At 49.2% G+C, this 20,296-nt stretch overlaps 2 protein-coding genes across 2 annotated transcripts; one reads left to right on the forward strand and one right to left on the reverse strand.

The window, feature by feature from the left end:
- Positions 1-1,445: 1,445 nt before the first annotated feature.
- RASL12 (RAS like family 12) lies at positions 1,446-10,650 on the forward strand. The gene is made up of 5 exons (XM_066636347.1): positions 1,446-1,563; positions 3,226-3,282; positions 7,398-7,471; positions 9,563-9,753; positions 10,011-10,650. The coding sequence occupies exons 1-5, from the start codon at positions 1,446-1,448 to the stop codon at positions 10,393-10,395; spliced, it is 825 nt and encodes a 274-aa protein (XP_066492444.1). The 3' UTR covers positions 10,396-10,650.
- A 4,513-nt stretch (positions 10,651-15,163) lies between these two features.
- On the reverse strand, positions 15,164-17,964 carry SLC51B (SLC51 subunit beta). Its single transcript, XM_066635317.1, has 4 exons — positions 17,925-17,964; positions 17,337-17,474; positions 17,035-17,125; positions 15,164-15,383 (listed from the first exon to the last, which is right to left on the reverse strand). The coding sequence occupies exons 1-4, from the start codon at positions 17,962-17,964 to the stop codon at positions 15,164-15,166; spliced, it is 489 nt and encodes a 162-aa protein (XP_066491414.1).
- Between the last annotated feature and the right edge of the window lie 2,332 nt (positions 17,965-20,296).

A 20,296-nucleotide genomic window follows, 5' to 3' on the forward strand; every position in this document is an offset into this window, starting at 1 on the left:
GGGGGGGAATGCAAGCAGAGTTCCCTTCCCTGCCTCAGTTTGCCAGGAAAGTGTTTCATGTATTTCAAGGGTGGAAAATAATAAACTCATCTTGGGAGGGCTGGAGAGAACCCTTGAATGAGTCAGGCCTGTCTTTTTGTGCCAGCCAGCCCCGATTCTGCAAACTTTCTCATGCTCTGCTGATGCGAGGGAGGGAGTTTCTTGCGCTGCCGAGTTTCTAGAGGATGGAGTGAAGCTTTGCCCCTTGTGGCTTGCACAGGTTTTCCTTTGGTCTGTCTCCCAGAACACCCGTGTCTCCTCTTTTCCCTCCTTCCAATCCCCACCTTCCCGTGAAGCCTTTCAATAACTCCCCCACATCCCCAAGCCTCACTGCAGTGCAACCACAAGTTGCATGGAACCAGGAGCATCTGGTGAGCATGTGTCCACTGCTCTTCCCCCCCCCCCCCCCGTATCACACTGCAGACTGTGCACTCCTTAGCAGGGCAGGCTCCAAGAGCATGGGGCCCAATGCATGGGGCCTGATGCCCCAACTCACCCTACAGCCACTGCGAGACGAGTAGAAGTGGTGCCACACACCAAGTGCAGCCCCCAGAAATAGTTGGTAGTGATGTGATGTTGTCACCACCAACTGCTTCTGAGAGGCCCATTTCAGGCTGATTGGAAACAGGAGTTGGGGGGGGGGCATCACACAGACACTCCTTTTGCTCTGCCAGCCTCCAGCTCTCCAAGATCCCAGCCGTGGCAGTGACAATCCTTTTGCTGCACCGGGCAAATTGGGCAAATCCCCTGAAGCCCAGCCCTGCACCTCGGGGCAGGGCCCTGTCTGCTTGCCCTCCAGAAGCCATTGTGCATAATACCAGGTGTAGTAGTAGTAGTAGTAGTAACAGATGGTCCTGCTGTCCTACAGGTTGGCAACCTTCCGTCTCGAAAGACAATGGTATATGAGCTTACAGCACCCGGTATACCCAGGCGGTCTCCCATCCAAGTACTAACCAGGCCTGACTCTGCTTAGCTTCCAGGATTAGACGAGATCAGGCATGTGCAGGGTAACAGCTGCTGCCTACTGGGCATGCAGGTTTTTGACATAATGCACAGTTTGACCAAATGCTTCCTCCGCCTCTGCTCTTCCCACTCACAAGAGGAGGTGTGGTGGGCTAGAGTGTCTGATGCTGTAGCCCCCCCCTTCCACACTCCATCTTCTGCTTCCTCACTCGCTTCCATTTCAATCTAGGTAGTGGGAGAAGGAGGTGCAGTGGAAGCGGACTGGCTCCTGCCAATCTCAGCCGTCTCAACCTGTCTCGTGAATGGGCCAGTTTGGTTTTAATCTGGGTTTCTCTGACTGCCGTTTGCTTCCTGTCTCCACAGGGCAATCTGGGCACTGAAGAAATGAGTTCCTAATTACGGATTATTGCTGCCTAGCTGGATTATGCTCACTCAGTGACAGGATGTCAACCATGTTTGGGAAGCCACGCACCACCCCTTTGGCTGCGGAGCGCCATCTCCACACTATCCTCCCAGAATGCAATGTGGCCATCCTAGGATGTAGAGGATCTGGAAAATCAGGTTAGGAGGGGGACAGAGGGAAGGACAGGTGGACCTATCTTGCCACTCTCCCTGTCCTGTAGCTGCTGCCACTCCAGGTCCCACGGTGGTATCTCCCGGACACCTATGCATTTGTGAATCTCCTTCCAGGGAGGCATCCAGGCTTCCCACTCGCTGGATGGGGCATTCGCCCAGGAGTAGATCTCTTCACTAAGAATGGACTGAGACCAGACAGGTCATGCTATGTGCTGTCAGCCCATCTAGCCTGGCATCACCCCTTGGTATCTGCAGCACCTCTTCAGGTTCCTTCCCAGTTTTCTGTCATCCTTTATAATGGGAGATGTGCAGACTGCACCTGAGACCCTCCCCGTGCAAAGAGATGCTCTGCACGATATTTTCCCATCCCTATCACGAAGAACTCTCCATTTTATGCCCATGATTTTAGCCACTTCAAGGACCTGGAACCGGTCCACAGTGCCACAAGATTCCCACCCACCCCCCAGTGTGTTCTCAGTTCAAATTGTCCCCCCACCATAGCTGCACTTTGAAAACTGAAAGCTCCCCCCCCCCCAAAAAAAAGCCTCTAGAAGTGGACCTTCCACATCAAACCTGGTTTGCCATGAAGGAACAATGCCTCTTATTTGAAAAGAGAAGGGATGACTAGGAAACACACACACCTGTTGCTTGAAGGGGTGGGTACTGGCTCTGTTACAGGGCAAGTGTGCCATTCTCTGTATGGGAACCCCAAAAGGTCCCAGTTCCCCTGGAGGCAACTCTAGGAAAGAGTCTCTGTGGGTGTGTGGAGTTTCCCCGTTTTGCAAATGTATCTTCATAGTGCCCAAAGTAGCATTTACTCTATCCAGGTTCTAAACACTTCCAAACCAACCCAGCTGCTCTGCTGGGAATTTGCATGGATGTCACGTTCCGTTTTGGGAACAAATCCTTGATTTTTGAGCACCAGTCACAATCTCCGCAGGATTCTGCTTGTTTTGCCAGGGCTGCAACTGTGATAGACGTATCCCAGAGGAGGTCAAATGTTTCCCAAGGGCTCCGCATTCATTTTTGTAACAGAATAAAGAGACAGAGTTTCCAAAAATAAAAGGGGGATATTTTGATGGTCATCAAAGATGAAAGAAACAAGCTGGCAAGCCAGTTGAGGACAAGAACACTAGAAGATAAGCAGATATCTACAAGTGGTCAGACTAGCCCAGGATAAGCACACTTACACAGGAGTATCTTGACTTGGCCGCAGTGGTGTAGCTAAAGGGGATGCAAAGCACCAAGTTTTGCAGACAGCCTCACCACAGCATGCAAGAGGCCTCTTTGGAGCCATTCTGGTCAGGGGGAGCAAAACGAGAGACAGAAAGCAGTGGCTATGCCACTGTTTGGCCACCTGCATCATCTTACCCAATGGCAAAGAGGGGGTCTTTTGTCACATACAAGATACAGAAGTGTGGGACAATGGTCAGTCCTTTGTATGGTTTTTGCTTGTTGTCACAGCAAGGACCGGTGTGTCCAAAGTGCAATGGACTTGCGGAAATGGGTTCTGGGACTATTTGCAGGACAGTATCACTAGGAGGTGCAGAGGGGAGAGTTTGTTCCATGCATACAAAGCCCCAAGAATTCCTCTCTGTGACAAAAGAATGATGCCAGATACTAAACGGCGACTCTCGCTTCTTACAGCTCTGACAGTGAAGTTTCTCACCAAGAGGTTCATCAGCGAATATGATCCAAACTTGGGTAAGGCTGTCTTTCTGCTCGTACAATTCTTCTGGTGTTCCTTCTCTCTTGGCACCATTTACTCCCCAGCTTCCTCTCTAAAATAAAGGGCAACTGGAATGATCAGGGAGACCACAACACCTTCTCCTTCAGGAGCGACTGGAGTCTTTGGGGTTTTTCAGTGTGGGCAAAAGGCAGTTAAGTGCAGGCAAGGTGTACCCACAGAAAGTGGACAGAGAGAAGCCTTTCCGTCTTCCCTTTGCCCAGAGTCATCCAATGAACCTGCCTGGCAGGAGAGGTTAAAGGCAGCAAGTGCTTTTGCCCATAATGCCAGGATTCTCGAATCCAGGGAGAAACTCTCTCTGGGCTCAGGGTATTGAGTGCTGAATATAGGCAGAGCAGGGCGCGTGGTCAAGGAGCAGGTTGGCGTAATGGATGTGACTGCTAACCCTTCTTTTCCAGTTCAGGCTGATTGCCTGAACAGACTGCAGTTGTCCTGCAACCTGTTATCAACAGGCCAAACTGGGCCTCAGCAGCTACAGGGTCTGAAATGGTCATCTGCTCACCACAGGGTGCTTTAGGGTTCCTGCACATACATTGGCAGACCACTGTGACATCCAAACATTCTCCATGATCGTGTGGAGTCACTCCCTTGCCCTTTTCCTGGTGCTTCCACTCTAGCCCTTTTCTTACCCCTGCCCACCCACCCATACAGAAATGTGACTTGTAGAGACTCTGGGCAGGGAGCTGAACTCTGAAGGATGTCAGCTCTAGAAACCCATACAGATGAACAATGTTTTAATCCTGCATCTCCCAAACTAAAAACTGGGGGTGGTGATTTTTCAGGAACCTCTCCAGTGTGGGTGGGTCAGCAGGATGGGAAAGTCAGTTGTTTGCAGTCAGTGAGTAGAGACCCACCAGAAGTGCAAGGCAAGTGGTTGTGTGCAATGCCAATCCTTAAAACCGTTCAGAGAGAATGCGGTGGAAAACGAGGGCCCGATCCTTGGAACTCTGGGGAACATCTGGCAAATTGCACGCCTGCTTTGTGGAGAAACAGGAAGGGGGAGGGCTGAAACGTTCCAAGGTATTTTCAGCTGCTGTAGTTTCAGCTTTTACAAATATTGTTTTGTGGTAGACACAAACAAGCTGCCAAGTTTCAAGCACATACCAAGGAAAAGCAGAGATGGAAAATACTGATTGTATGGAAGGAAAACAGGGAGGCTGATGGGATCTCAAGAACCTCCAAGCACGTGTGTTGCTTTCTTTCAGCCTTCATGGGCTGCTGCGGCTTGGTTGTTGGCAACCAAGACTTGTTTACCTGGAACCTAGTGACAGCGGTAGAAGCTGAAATCAGTCACAAGGGCCAAGCCACTGGATATGAGCCTCAGCCTTGTGTGCTTCTCCCTCTCGCTTGCTCCACTTTCCTCTCTGACGTCCTGGTACATGAGCAGCCACTGTCTGGGGTTGCTCAGGATTTTGGTCTGAAACTCAGGTTTTGGACCTTCTGGGCTTTGGTTCTGAGTGGGTGTCTCAAGTTCAGGTTGTCCAGCTCTTCCACCAGCTCTCCCTTCCCTTCCTCCAATCAAAAATTAAATGATGCTCGTCTATGAAGCAGGGAATCTGGGAGAAATTGGAATGCCAAGGGGAGGATGGAGCACAGAGGAGGATGTCCGAGGCTCAGAGGAGGATGTCCGAATCACATCTACAGTGAAAACTGCTCAGTGGTCAGGTGGGATATTTCCCTGGGAATCGCATGGACATTTCCTGAGATTCTTCTTGCACACCAGGCCTTTTTTATGGAACAGCCATTTTTGGCCCACTTTTTCCAGAGCATCCACACAATGTCATGTTTAGCGCATTCATTTCCAGTGTCTTCTGTGTGAGTCTCCTGTGTTTTGCAAACCCGATTACTGGTTTGGTTTCTAATTAAATGGAAGTGTAACTCTAACTTACCCAGTTTGGGCTCCTGTACCTTCAAAGGAAACACTCTCATCTTTGAGAGCTCAGCCTGCCCCTTCAATGAAACCAGAAGGTCCAATAATTTTGAAAATACATAGGTATGCATAAATAAAAGCACACACACATACACCTAAAAATAAACCTAATTTTTAACCCAGAATGCCTTGCACTGTCTGGATGGCATGCAAGTCCATCTGAGGTCATAAACCAGCAATCTGTGATGTTAACTTTGGCAAGGACCTTCCCCCTTCCCCCCGGTGCTGCCAGATGTTAACTAGTCTGGGTATATATTTTTTTTCTGTGGATTGTGTTCAAGCAACTCTGCCTTCAGGCCAACATAACCGGAGACGGCAAAGAGCCATGAGTGATTCATCTCAGGGAGGTCCAGAGAGACGTGCAACCCAGTTCAGAGACTTCTTTGGGGGCTTGAACAACTACAGTGGATTCAGTTCCCAACTCTTCCTCTAGACTGTGATGGTGCTGGGTGTGTTTTCAAAGAAGGAAAAAGAGGACAATGTTGTCCTGGAAATTTTGAAATCGCTGAGAAAATGTTGCATTGCAAAATAGCTAACTAGATGAATCACGAGGCATTCATTTCGCAGAGAAGAGGAAAAAGGCCTGGAACCAGTTTTAATTGGGCCAAGAGAGATTTTCCTCTGCTTTGGTCATCATTGTTAAGTGTCCATCTGGCAGTTCAGAAAGGGCATGGAGTGGAATTTCAAAGGCAAAGAGTGCTGTCATTTTGTGCTCAAATTGTGTCGTCCCCCCCTCCCACAGGAAAAGAAAAGGGCTACGGGAGGCCTTTGGAGGAGGTGCATCGCTAGGAGTTGGAGAGCTACTCTCAAAATGCCAGGCTTGGATTAGCAGCACCCCAGTCCATAGATTCTTAGACACAATGCAGTGAGCTCCATCCCTACAGCTGTGTGCCTGAGGATTTCTGCACCTCACCTGCCAAAGGGATGAGGGCTTGCATGTTGGGGGGAATCAGGTGCTTGTGTTTGTTTAGAAGGAGGCCCAAACTAAGATTTTAAACAGGGCTCCTTCTTGGTGCACACATTCACTGCTTATTTGTACATCTGTGTGCAAGAACTGAGGCTGCCAAGGCCTTCACCGGTGTGTCAGTGGCAAGAAAGCTGAGATATAATCTTGCAGAAATTCTTGGCAGGTGGCTAGTTTGAATAGAATCCAGAGGCTGGGAGAGGGAGAGCAGAATCTCAGAGAAAGCTGGAGAGACCGAATTTGGGAGGTAGCCCAGGGGTCCAGCCGCGGGAGAAGGAGGGCGAGAGAGATTGCTGAACCCCACACCATGAGAATGGATTGGGGGGCGGGCATCTCACCTGGGGTGCCATTTGGTTGAGGATGAGTCCTCCTTGAGAGTAATTTAGGCATCTCACCTGAATTTTCAGTTTTAATCTAAAAGGGGGGCTTTTAAAAAAAATGGAGAGCTGTGTGGAAATGTGTGGATAATGTTTCAGCTGCATTTCTTAGTAAGACACAGACAACAGCTAAAAAGTACAAAGACACTTGGATAATGGACTAACCCTTGACAGGTAGCTTTTCATATATTTTTAATATGACCAGCCCAGTTGAACTGTGTAGAGCCGGAACAGGGCCAGTAAACCTTCTCCCGCCATCCCTCAGACAGGGGTCTCCAGAGATGCACTCTCCATCACAGGCACAAGTCCAAGTGGCTGAAGACAGTGGTGTAGCCAGAGGAGGTGCAAAGCAGTAAGTTTTGCAAGGAGCCTCACCACAAGGTACAAGTGGCCCCTCCCCCTCACATTCGGACCCATTCCAGGTGGGGGAGCAAAACAGAGGTGAATGCCTGTAATGGCTCTGGAATGGAATTGCGATGGGGCTCCTTGCAAAACTTACTGCTTTGCACGCTCTCTAGCTATGCCACCGGCTGGAGACAAAAGTTTGTTGTTGCAGTGAGTTGCCATTTCATTTTGATGAACTCTGACTTCATAGAGAAAGGACATATTCTGTCTCCTTTCCTAGGTGTCAACCCTATATAAGCTTATCTGAGAATAAGCCCCTGAGACACTGTTCCAAGTAAACAAGTATCAGATTGCTTTACTAGTCGCTTACACCTCCTCTGAGAGTCATGGCTCGGTTGGAGGATGCCGGCTTTCTGCCAAATTCATGCTTTCCTCTCCAAAACTTGTGTCTTGCAGAGGACACGTACCCTTCAGAAGAGGTGGTGGATCAACAACCGGTTCTGCTAAAGATTATGGATACAGCTGACCAGGTAATGGGACAGGGCCTTTGCAGTACAAGGGAGAGACCTTGCAAGGAGCATTGCACAAGTGAGTCAGTGAGGGAAAGACGTCTGCTTGACTGTCTCCATGGAATGTCCTGAAGTGTTTCTCAGGCTGCTTCCACACTAGAGCTCACGACTGCTGCTGAAGTATTTGCTCTTTCACCATGTGGGGGGGAGCACCAGAGCAAAGCTCCTCCTTCCCAGCACAACTTCATGGACCACATCACCACCAGACAAATCAAGGGCTGGATATGCTGTGTCCGTTCTGATCAAAGGCAGAAGATCCACTACAAACCTGTTCTGGAAAACAGACAAAAATATAGCTAAGAATGCCCAGTGATGTGAAACATTAAAGGACATGTTATATGTAGTCAAGTATAGAACATCTTTTGAATATGCCAGCAAAGCTTCTTTTACTTAAAATGGTTTTTAAACCATTTAAGCCACCAATCAAATGGATAAGTGCTTGGGTCAGCCTGGCTTTGTGATACTTGGCCCCAGGCAGTGCTCTTTGTGTCCTCCATTGGTTGTCTGCAATGGCCTTTTCATGCCATGCCAGCTGCACAATGTTCAGTGCTGTTTGATCCTTGCAGGGTTTTGAAACTATGGACAAAAGCCTGATTGGGGGCAGGGGCTGGAATTGGAGACAGGGTGCTCAGAGCTGGAGCTGGAGCACCTTCCCCATGCGGAAAGACTTAAGAATGGGGGGGGGCAGAGGTGTCACTAGGGTTTGTATCACCCCATGAATGAACCAGACCATTTATTACAGTATCATATGCATATGGCATCACTAGGGTTGGTGTCACTTTCATTCATTTAATTTTAATATAGTCCAGGTACCCAACAAATCAGCAACCAACCAAATGCCAGTCTTCAACTTGATGATGTTAGGTTTATGTTCTGGATAAGGCAGAAACACAGCTAACAAGGTGGTTCAGGAACAGGTGCAGATTGCTGGAGTCAGCAGGATCAGCAAACACCTGTGACTGCCTCACCTTGGGTGTGGCTTAGCCTACAGTAATTGGTCACTTTAACTACTTAATGTGTGGTTTGTTAAGCTTCCAGTGCAGCAGTAGGAGTTGACTACTGAACTGCTGCCAGTAATGTGGGAGGCTGGATGTGAGTATATACATGTTGTTACTGAGCATGGAATGAACTTTGACTGTGTATCTTGGAAAACTGATTTTTACTCTGAATAAGAGCTAGTATTAGCTCTGAGGCATGGAAATGAGAGCTGACTCAGACTAATACCTTATGGGTTCCCTGCTGTGTCATACTAACACCTTGTTGGCTCACAATCTAAAAGGATACAAAAGAACACCAGCAAACAGCCACTAGAAAGACAGTGCTGGGGTGAGGAGGGCCAGTTACTCTCCCCCCACTAAATAAAAGAAGAGCACCCACTTAAAAAGTGCCTCTTACCCAGTTAGCAGGGGTAATCAGTCTCATTGGTCGGTTTTGAGTTAAGGAAATCATAACATATGTAAGGAAGGCGCATCTTGTGCTCTCCCCAAACTGTTTCCCCACTGTAATTATCTCCTATTGTTTGATTATTCTGTAAGCTTCTCCTGGAGTCTGGTTGGCCAAAGAGTCAGGTACCAATGCTTTCAATGAAGACATTTTTTAAAAATACAGATATGTGCCACTTAATGACGGGGATATGTTCTCCTATTCCTGTTGTTATGTGATTAGCTCATTAAGTGAGCATTCAGTCCAATCTATTGCCTTTGTTGGGTAAATAGACATTCCCCTCCAGACACTAGCTAGCTACACAGGCTGCTGGAGATAGATTGCCTCTTCTTTGCATTAAGAGCCTCTCTGTTGCGTAAACAGACACTCTGCTACAGGCTATGGGAGATGTGATTGCCTCATTAAGAGCACCTTTATTGTGCTTTGACCACCGTCATATATGCGATCTGTCATTAAGCAAACAGATGTTAAGCAGCGCACGCCTGCACACCTGGCTGCCAGCTGCTGAAGAAGCAAGATGCTGGATTCAGCAGGCCTGGGGCCAGGTGGCTGTGGGCCCTTCTTGAGGATGCCACACCTGTTGACAGTCTGTGCATATCTTTTTACCAGGAAGCTCCCGTGAGCTGTGAGCGATACCTGAACTGGGCCAATGCGTTCATGGTGGTTTACAGCATTGACAACCGCAAGAGCTTTGATGGATGCCAGCAGTACCTGGAAACCCTCCTGCTCCACTCAAAAAACGCCCAGCATGAGTCTCCCATCATCCTGGTGGGGAACAAGCTTGACATGGAACAATACAGGTAACTGCAAGGCTTTGCTGAAGAACCGACTGGTTAGGAGCTTGGGTCAGACTGGAAACACACCAGGCTGTTTTCCAAAGCTCTGAAGACATGCTCAGCTCACTCCTGAATCAACACAAATGTTTTCTGCCTTGCGCATGGACCTTCATGTGCAGACCAAGGCTCCAACCGGGCAAGAACCAAATTTGGAGGCTTGGGGGGGGGGATGAAAGTCTAGGTCAAATGTGGGGAACTGAGTGTTTCTGTCTCTTTTTCAGGCAGGTCACCAAAGCCGAGGGGACCTGTCTGGCCACCAAGTATGGCTCCCTGTTCTACGAAGCCTCGGCCTGCCTGGATTTTGAGTCGGTACAACACATTTTCCATGAGGCTGTGAGGGAGGTGAGGCGGGAGATGGAGCGGCACATGGCGGTTCACCCCTTGTTCATCCTTGAAGATAAGCCCTCCCTTCACTTCGTCCCTCCAGGCGCCATGGCCTCCAAGCACGGCCTGGCCAGCTGCACCTACAACACTCTCTCCACGGTAAACTACAAGGAGATCCCTTCTGTGGCCCAGGCCAAGGTGGTGACCGTGAAATCCTCACGGGCCCAGAGTAAGAGGAAAGCACCAACATTGACTTTGCTGAAAGGGTTCAAGATATTTTAAGGCGAGTCTGTGAGAGGTGACAAGGCACCATTGGACAGGTTTGGGCACCATGAGAGCCACCAGCTCTTTTAAGGAGCAACACACTGGGTACCCTATGGTCCATATGACTCTCGCTATTACAGCAAAGCATGCTGGGAAAACACAACAAACCAGCTTGTGGACAAACTGTAGCTGAGTGGGTGGTAGAGCCTTCTGTGTCAACCTGTCAACTGCCCATTTCCTATGCCTCAGCTAGTTGTGGTACTTCTTCCATTCTGCCCCTGCAGCCAGCACCCCCTGCATGGCTTAGCTGTGGGGTGCATGACTGCACACAGCTGACTTTCTCCATTGTGAGCAGCGCAGTTCTGTGCTAGGTACTGCTGTCCAGACAGGCTGCCTAGACTGATGGGTGGATGGTCACACTGGGCAGCCACTAGAATCGTGTGACGGAGCCACTGCCAGGCAAGGTTCAGAAAAGGCAGCAGGACCAGAGTCTGCAAGGTGGCAAGCAGGGACTGTGCACCTCCACTGGGCTCAGAAGAGGAAAGAGGTTGTGGGAGGACAAGCCAGACAGGCCTGGGGGAGCCATCCAAGTGCCCAGGAGGCTTCTGGAAGACCTGTGTCAGTCCCAGCTCTTGCAAAGCATCCAGGGAGGTCTGGCTGTTTTTGTCTCGGTGCTGCCTGCTGTTTCCTGGCAGAGATGGACTCCTCTCACTGACTGATTTTGCAAGAGGCCATGCACTTGCTGCCACTGACCAGGGCTGGCAGGATCAGGCATTCCCGCCTTGCATGCGGCATCTGAAGCCGCCCCCTAGTTGGCTCTGACAGTTGGCAGCAGCTCTTCAAGCACCCAGGCAAGGATGAGAGGTCTTGCCCCTCACTTGCTACTCAAGGGCATTTCAAAGGAAGGAGTCCTTCTTGTTGGCTGCCATGCTGACCCATCCACGCCTCCAGCAGCAGTTTTACAGGAGACAACCCTCTCCCCTGCCCACTTGCACCCACTTCTCCTCCTCTTCGCACTCCCTGGTTTGGCAAAGAAGGTGAGAGAGAGGAAGTATGGAGAAGACGCTAGAGCATGAGACGAGAGCACCTCCAACACCCACCAGACTCCTCTCCTCCACACATTCTCTGCCACTCTGCCACTACTTCTTTTGCCAGTCCAAGGAGTGGGGGGACTAGAGGTTAGCTGCACATCGCCAAGCAAGTAAGGGCTGCCTTTGGAATGCAGACTCGGTCACCTTGAGTTCCTGGGTCGGCCCTGTATTGCTACCTAATCCTTTAGTTCGCAACGTGAGGCTTTTAGCTGGGCTGTTCTGGTGCAAGGCTCATGCTCTACCACAGTGTAGGGCTCTCCTCCTGAAGGTTCGAGATGTTACACAAGGATTCCTGGGTATACATCTCACCTTTTCTAGGTTAAGGGAGTCCCCTGAAGGTTCTTTGCCCAGGAATGCTCCTGCCCCCCCCCCCAAATCCTGAAAATGATCATGCCCATTTCCTGCAATCCCACATGTAAATTGAACCTTTTGTGGATGTAACATTATAACAGACACTGATTTAAACTTCAGGATGTCATTCTGAATTTTTTTAAGCTCTTCTGGGCACATTCGGAGAGAATCTGCAGAGCCACTGAAATGTCGTTTTGGCAGGGCAAAGCCTGAACTCTGTGCAAGTTTTTTTTCCCCCCCCCCCTCAAATTCTGCATTCCACACACCCGTATTCTGAAAATGGAATGAATCACTTGTATAATTTTGCTTCACTTTGCATAATGTTTCTGCATTTGAGCATCTTCAAATAATTTGGAGTTCTTTTGGCAAGGAAATGGGAGCAGATGGGAACGCAGGGGGAGCAAGTTAACATGCCAGGGCGTGTGGGCATGAACACACCGTGCTTGCGGATGAAATGGAAAGAGCTGGCTGCTTTTGGTTCTATGAGAAGAGGATGGCAGGACAAGATGCTTCTGTAGCCAAAGCAAAACGGAGCTCAGTAATGGAGTGAAGGGCCACAGAGCCCCCTGGCGGAAGGTACAACACGTTGTCTGTGGCACGCATTTTGCTTCTGGACAGATCCAGTCAAGATCCGCAGCTCAAATTCGCCCTTGGCAGCATACTTGGGTGTGCAATCCAGCAAGGGCTATGCTAACGATTGGAGGGTAGCCTTGTTGCAGTAGCCTATCTGCCGTAGCCGGTCCCACTTCAGGAGATATTTGCCTGATGTTTGTTGCTTTAGTAAAAAGCAGGGAAGTGCAGCTGTGCTAAGGCACAGGCTCTGAAGAAGGAACTTTGCACAAGAGAAAGAAGAGGAACACACAGTAGACGGGCATTGCCACCGAGTTTAAGTTGAATTTATTGCTGAGTTTAAGGTCAGCAAGAGATTTGGTCTTGCTGAGCTTAAACTTTGCCAGATGCAAGGGAGGGCACCAGGAGGGCACCAGGATGAGGTCTCTTGTTATCTGGTGTGCTCCCTGGGGCATCAGGTGGGCCACTGTGAGATACAGGAGGCTGGACTAGATGGGCCTATGGCCTGATTCAGCTGGGCTGTTCTTATGTTTTTTTTCTGAAAGGGATGCATGAGCACACTTGCCCTTGAATGGGCACACGGGGAGGGGACACAGGACTCCACACTCCAGATTTAAACTGTTGATTTTTGTTACATCTTTATAGGGAGTTCCCAGAGATTTCCCACCTGGGCTTCTTATCAGAATCACAAGTGCCCAGTTGCTGCAGTGCTGTGGGCTTGGAATGCATGTCCTTGCCCTCAGGCTTCAAGGGACATTCTGTCACTCCAGGATCCTGGGAACTGCCTGTGAGAAAGGCTGGGGGGTGGGCTCTAAGACAGTGTTTCTCAATGTTTGTCCTCTGCTGTACCGCTTCACATGGTCCACCTATTCAAAGTACCACCGGAAGTAGCTGGAGATGAAAGTTACATCACCAGTTACTTCTGGATTGGGAGGTCAGATGTGACATGACAAACATGGGTAAGAGGCTCAGGGTGAAAAGTCAGGCATTCAAGTGCAGAAAAGCATGCTTTGGAGTTCTGCTCACCGAGCAGAGATTCCTACCACTGTTTGTTGTGTCATGTTACGGGCAGCAAGTATCCCATGAGTACCATCAAACATCACCTTAGTACCACTGGTGGTACCTGTACTACTGGTTGAGAAACACTGCGCTAAGAGACCATCCTCAGAAGCCTCAGTCGACAGATGGGTGTCTCATTTGGCCTGACGCTCCTTCCATTTCCTGCTTGTCCTTCTGTACCTTCTGGGTGCCTTCGTGACAAGACTGAGGAATTACAGGGTCATGAAGATGAGCACAGCTCTCTCCTCAGACATTCCATTGCGCCACTTCTCGTCTTCTCTCAGGAGCGGAGGGGTGCTAAGTGGCTGGGGGTCCAAACCAACTCTCCCTTCTATCTCAGGCTACACTTCCTGTCAAGGCACAGACTTTCAAGATGCAGCCTTGCCATTCCATTCCATTCTACAGTTGCAGAAAATATTTCCATAAAGGAGACACTGGGAAAACCAAGCATGGGGCCTCCAATCTGAGGGTGCCTCTTGGCACAGCTGCAGTTTTTCCTTCTCTGTTTTGGATGTGATTTACGTATTGGCAGGAGCCTGAAACAGCAGGCACCCAGTGGTGTAGTCAGAGGGGGTGCAAAGCACTAAGTTTTGCAGGGAGCCTCACCAAGTCGTGCAAGTGGCCCCCTCCCCTTTGGAGCCATTCCAGGTGGGAGGAGCAAAAGGGGAGGGGGAGGGGCGGCTTGTACACCACGTGAGGGTGAGGCTCCCTGCTAGACACAGTGCTTTGCACCCTCCTCTAGGTACACCACTGCAGCCACCACCACCCCCGCTGGTCTTCATCCCTGGACATTCACTGATGCTTACCACCACTATGGACTCTGTACCTGCTGCAGATTAGAATTCTGCATTTAATAGGTCCATTGAGAACAGAGACTGGTAGTGAACAGGTGGTTTGTAGGAACAGAAGAAGAGCCCTGCTGAATCACAGCAATGCCTCCTCCCCCACAAGCTGTTGCCCACACTGGTCACCCGGATGCCTCCAGGAAGCCCGGCAGACACATGACAGCAATGTCCCTCTTCCACTGTTGTTCCCTAGCAACTGTAATTCAGAGGTAGAGTGCCTCTGAACATGGAGGTACAGGCTGAGTCTTCTCTGAAATATGCGAGACCAGAAGTGATTCGGATTTTGAATTTTTTTTTTTGTAGTTTGGACATGTGCTATTTCATTACATGTAATAATACGAGGTATATTGTTGGGTGCGTTTGCATGGAGGAATCTGGGCATGCACAGAAAAGATGTACAGCAGCTGAAGGGGGGCTGGGAGGGTCTTTCTCCCCTTTGGGACACTGAATAAACTGTTGTGCACCTGTGTTTTGATTGCGACCCGTCACATGAGGTCAGGTGTGGAATTCTCCACTTGTCGCATCATGTCAGTGTGGGAAAAGTTTACGATTTTGAAGCATTTTGGATTTTGGGATTAGGGGTGCTCAACCTGTACTACGTTCCCATCCCTGACAATTAAGCAGGTCGCAACAGATTTGTAATCCTGAGTGAAATCCTTGAAGTTATAATGGCACACGCAGGGCGGGCAGTAACTCTGAGCAGTAATGCTGCTCCATGTGTCACATGTTGGGGCCTGCATACCAACAACCCCTCCCATTGCTGCTGCTTTGCTTTGATGAACTTTGCTGCAGGGTGATATTTGGCCTGGCCTCCCAATCTTCAGTCTTGAGCACAGGGCTCCGGTGCTCCGGTTTCTCCGGCCTTTGGTGTCATACATCTTCTTCAGGCGCTTCAGCAAAGAGGGTCGTGACATTCCCGTCCTTCCACTGAATCACCACCTGTCCTGAGTTCTGAGCTTTCGGAAGCAAGTTCTCTGCAGCTGGTCCCAAGTCTTCCTTCAAGGACAGAGGGGCTTGCTTCAGTTCTGCCTCATCGGTCTGAGTGCTTCCGTCCCCTTTTGTGGGGTTCAGGGCCAGGGCATGCCGGTTTCTGCAAAGGAATGAAAGCATAAAATAATTTCATTAGGCTCAGATTCATTTCAAACTCAAAACTGCTAGGTAAATATGTCAGAAGCCAGAACAGAGATAAACAAAACCTGAAGGTGTGTGTCTACACCAGGGGTCTCCAAACCCTGGCCCAGGGGTAGATGCGGCCCGCAGCCAGCCTCTTTCCGGCCCACGGCCAACCTCTTGTCTCCTGAAAGCCTCTGGCCCACTCAGCTGAACATGACAAGAACTGTGCTCTGATTGTGTCTGGAGGACGTTCTGAGGGCCAGAGAGGTGGAATGAATGAGCCCATTCATTCATTTATTCACTCATCTAAGTTCCATCTCTAATTTATTTATTTAAATTTTATATTTAAGGTTTTTTTTCTGGCCTTCCACACCATGCCAGATATTTGATGCGGCCCTCTGGCCAAAAAGTTTGGAGACCCCTGGTCTACACCACGAACACATACTGGTTTTAAATTAGGGGAACTGTCATGGCTTCCCCTCAAAAAACTTGGGAATTGTAGTTTGGGGAAGGTGCTGAGAATGGTGATCCTGAGCCACTAACAAAACTACAGTTCCCAAGGTTTGCAGGACAAGCCAGCTCAGTCTGTAATTAACTATACCCACCAGCGCCGGCCCATCCCTGCAGCCACCTGATGTGGGTTGCATCAGCAGCAGATGGCAAAGGGTCTGAGGGAGCAGTGAATTTGGAATGCCTTTCACCCCATAGAATAGCTAAGGAGAAGCAGGGTGTACATTGCCCTGGATACCACACCTTGAGGGGTGCCAACCTACACCTCTGATAGCAGATCCTGAGGCAGTCAGGCTGCATGCAGCCTCTCTAGCCCTCTGAAGACCTGCTGGAAGTGCCTTTATAAGGCATCCAGATGGCCTTCTGAGGCCTGGGGAGGCCACACGCAGCTTGCCTGTGTCGGGATCCACTGTCAGGGGTATGGATTGGCCCAAAACTGTGAATGAGCTGCCCTTGTAAATAAAAGTGGAAGTCCCACACTTGTGGGTTTGACGGCAGAGCACAAGGATCATGCTACATATTTTTTTTCTGTACTGCAGTGGTAGCAGACCTGCGGCAGCATCAGGCGGTCGTCTAGGTCATGCCACCCCACCCTACAGCAGATCCTTCCAAATGGGGCAATAGCGGAGAAGGAAAACATCTGCTTTGCCCAAATTCAGTCCCTGGCATCTGCAGCTAGAGAAGGTTCAGGAGATTGGAAAGACCCTTCTCTGCCCAAGGCCCTGGAGAGCAGTATATTGCAAGTCAAAGTAGGCTATACTAGGCTCAATTATTTATTTTTATTTTATTTATTTTTCACATTTTTATACCGCCCTTCCTCCAAAGAGCTCAGGGCGGTTTACACAGCTGCTCCTCCCCTCTTTCTTGTCCTCACAACAACCCTGTGAGGTAGGTGAGGCTGAGAGAAAGTGACTGGCCCAAGGTCACCCAGGAAGCTTTGTGGCTGAGGGGGGTATTGAACCTGGATCATCCAGGTCTAAGTCCACCTCCCAAACCACTACACCACCCTGGCTCGCAAGAGTCGGCTTCCTCTGTACTCAGTTGAGCCAGCTGATGTATCGACACATGGAGCCAGGCAGCCTCCATTGCAGCCCTGGAGCCTGACAGCCCTTCCTTACCTGTTTGCTTTGATGTTGATTCCCAGGAGGGTCAGGCCAATGAGCAGGACCACCACTGATAGGCCAAGGATGCAGTAATTCCATGAAGATGCTGGGAGAGAAAGAGCATCCAGAGAAATGCCAATAAGGAAGGCCTTTGTTGAGCCTCCCTCTCCTACCGTAACACTGTGTCCCTCCCAGGGATGCTGCCTATAGTATTAGTCTTTGCCATTAAATTGATTTCTCTGGAGCCTGGGAACCCTGGCTTGTTCTGGTTTTTAACTCTGCCACTGAATCTTGTCAAACCGGTTGCAAGAACTTACGGTCATCTCTCCTGAAAAACCACAGCAGCTCCTGAAAGATGTCTGGCGCCATCCCATCGGTTTGGGGGTTGGTGTTCTCCTTTGAGTCGTGATGGGGGTCTGAGTTGGCGAGGGCCAGGACACCGCAGTCTGTGTGCACTGTTGGATGAGAGAGCAGTGTTCAGCCACAGCGCCCCTCGGGGCTAGAATGAAGTACTTTATTGGCGCCCTGTTCCCTAGTTCTTCATCATTTCATCCTTAAAATAACGATGGAACTAAATACCCACAACAGGGGTGTGCAGAACTCCCCCAGGAAATTCAGTTTTCTTACAGAAACTTAACACCCCTTAAAAATTTGCAGATGTTTTGCTTTTTGAGGGGGGACCCTTCAGATTTCACTTTCTAGGAAACGTCACTGTTGATCTTGTCTTAAGAAACTGCATTGCTGTTTCTTAGCCTGAGCAGACCACTGGTCTATCTGGCCCACAATGGTCAAAAGCAGCCCAGATTCCTTACCCCAAGTGTGCCACCTTTTGGACATGAAGCAAGTGGAGGGAGGGGGGGATTTCTGCAACTGTCCTCTACCATTACACCAAGCAATGTACTTACCGTATACCATAAGACAGACAATCACATGGAACATCTTCATGATGGCAGCAGGAGCCCTTCTGAGGCAAGGAGATGGTGAGCTTCTTTCCAATGACCTACAGGGGGAAACCTGAGAAGGAGGGAGGAGAGAAGCCAGGATGCTACGTGACATCTCCTTGATAAGCAAGATGCCATAGGGGACTGTGCCCATGGCATACAAGCCTACAGGACCAAAAAAGGTCAACAGGCTTGCATTTCCACATTTTCCAGATCCCAATTGCTCTCACGGCTGCTATTTACCCCACTAGTGAAACACACATGAAAATAACTCAGGAGAAAAGGGCCTCTGCAAAGATGGAACACCCAATTACAGATCTCCAGCACAAAGTCTGACCTCAACTAAGCTGCAATTGAATGCATACTTATCTGGGAGTAGATGCCACTGAACCCAAAGGGACTTCCTGCAGAGTAAACACAGATAGGCAAATTCCCTGGAACTTCCCAAATTTTGTTCATAAATAGCAAGTGAGGTGATAAAGCTGCCTGCACTGTACCACTCAGGCAGAAGATGTGGGCTAGAGTGAGTGAATGTTCAGGGTCATTTATTTTTAATTCTTGCACATAGAAAACTAGCACATCAAGAGGAAGAATTCAAGACTGTCCTTCTCCCTGATGGGCCAGTTTTCTTCTATGTGCAGGCAATTTTTGGAGGTGCATTCAAATCATGAGCTTCCCCCACTCTCAAATGAGGACAGCCCAGAAACAAGTTTTCCTCTTCAACAGCTGTTTGTGAGAATTAAAACAGGGAAGCCCAGCTAATTTGTAGCTGGTATTAATACTCAGGTTCAAAGGCAGGATATCTTTGACTACTAGTTGCTGGGGTAGAAACAGGACTCTTGCTTTCACATTTTACTTATGGGTTTCCCATAAGTAACTGGCTAGGCACTGTGGGAAAGCAAATGATGGGCCTGATTAATCTTGGGTCTGACTCATTAGGGCTCTTACCCCTTTTGATCCTAAAAAACTACTCTCAGGGTTAGGACTGAGTCATGCCATGAAAATCTTGCTGTCTGTAGCATATCAGGCTGAGCCTCTCGGTTAGTGACCTGCTTAATCATGTTGCTAAATATCCCAGTTTCTTTCTCAGAACTATTCAAAGTTCATATTTCATGGCCAAGCGGGCGGTCTCTGTGATCCAGTTCAAAAGGATGGTTAAAAGTCACACACGTGTCTCTTTGTATTTACAAGGCACATTTGTAGAAAGGGCGACAACAACCTCATCCGTTCAAACACTGACTCCCCCTTTCTCTCTCTTTAAATGGAGGTTGACGACCTTTGGAATCCCAGATAGGACTGATTTTTATATTGGCTTTCATTCATTCATTCATTTGTTCATTCATTTTTATTCCATCTTTCATCCTAATTTCAAGGTGCCTAACAAAGTCTGAAAATATATCATACAATTTACAATAAGGACAAAATAAAAATGTGTCAACAGCAATTCATAAGCCCAAAGCCTGATGGAACAAACAAAACTAATCCCTGGCGGCACAGATAACAGGACGTTCCCCTCCCTCTTTCTTAGCCCTGAAGTTCCCAGGTCTAGTTGGCAAGCAGGTGCGCCTTTAGACAAAACAGGTGTGGTTTTCCACAACAAATCTGGGTTGCACACACAGGCCCCTCCTTGCCTCATCCAGCCACATGGCCCAGACACAGGTCAAGTCAGCCAGGACCAGATCGCACAAACGTGGCATTTGGCAGCAGAACTTTCAACCCTGGGGCAGGACACTGGGATACCCAGAACAGGGACAGGTACAGGGACATCCGTCTTCCTGGAGCAGCCAGCTCCCACTGCCATACCTCCCTGTCACACTTGATACTGAAGACTCCCAAAACCCACCCTCTCACCATGATCCACTGCCCTCTCTTCAGTACCATAAAGCTGCTTCCTAGAACACTGTTTCTCCAGAACACTTTATTTTGGGTGTAGATTTTACAGCATCATTTTAAAAAAGACTAAAATCCATAAACTGTTTGCAAGTTTGGGACAGAAAAGTACAGCTACCCACCCTGTGCTAACTGCAGATTCTGGCTAGAATCTTCTGTGCCGTGCGGAGGGCTCTATCCCAGTTAGTATGGGGCCAGTGTATGACTTCCCAAAAATGCTTTGGGAAATGGCGAGTGAGGCAAGCAACTGTGGACATCTTCTGCAAGGATGAGTTCTGCTGCAGCTCCCAAGGATGAGTTGCAACCTCACTTATCCTCCTGGGAGTAGCTGCTCCCATCACCTTCCGCGGGTGCCCTGTAGGAGGTGTGACACAGCAAACTCCAGCCTCAGGCATAGGTGCGTTTAGCACTATGGACACATCTACAACAGAACAGTGCTAGAATTC

Source organism: Tiliqua scincoides, chromosome 8 (assembly GCF_035046505.1).
Source record: "Tiliqua scincoides isolate rTilSci1 chromosome 8, rTilSci1.hap2, whole genome shotgun sequence".
Taxonomy (NCBI): Eukaryota; Metazoa; Chordata; class Lepidosauria; order Squamata; family Scincidae; genus Tiliqua; species Tiliqua scincoides.

Coding starts and splice junctions, on each gene's coding strand:
- RASL12 (XM_066636347.1), top strand. CDS start 1,446: ATGTCAACCATGTTTGGGAAGCCACGCACCACCCCTTTGGCTGCGGAG. Junction 1,564..3,225: donor TAGAGGATCTGGAAAATCAG/GTTAGGAGGGGG, acceptor CGCTTCTTACAG/CTCTGACAGTGAAGTTTCTC. Junction 9,754..10,010: donor CTTGACATGGAACAATACAG/GTAACTGCAAGG, acceptor TCTCTTTTTCAG/GCAGGTCACCAAAGCCGAGG.
- SLC51B (XM_066635317.1), bottom strand. CDS start 17,964: ATGAAGATGTTCCATGTGATTGTCTGTCTTATGGTATACG. Junction 17,126..17,336: donor GTTTTTCAGGAGAGATGACC/GTAAGTTCTTGC, acceptor TTTCTCTCCCAG/CATCTTCATGGAATTACTGC. Junction 15,384..17,034: donor ATCAACATCAAAGCAAACAG/GTAAGGAAGGGC, acceptor ATTCCTTTGCAG/AAACCGGCATGCCCTGGCCC.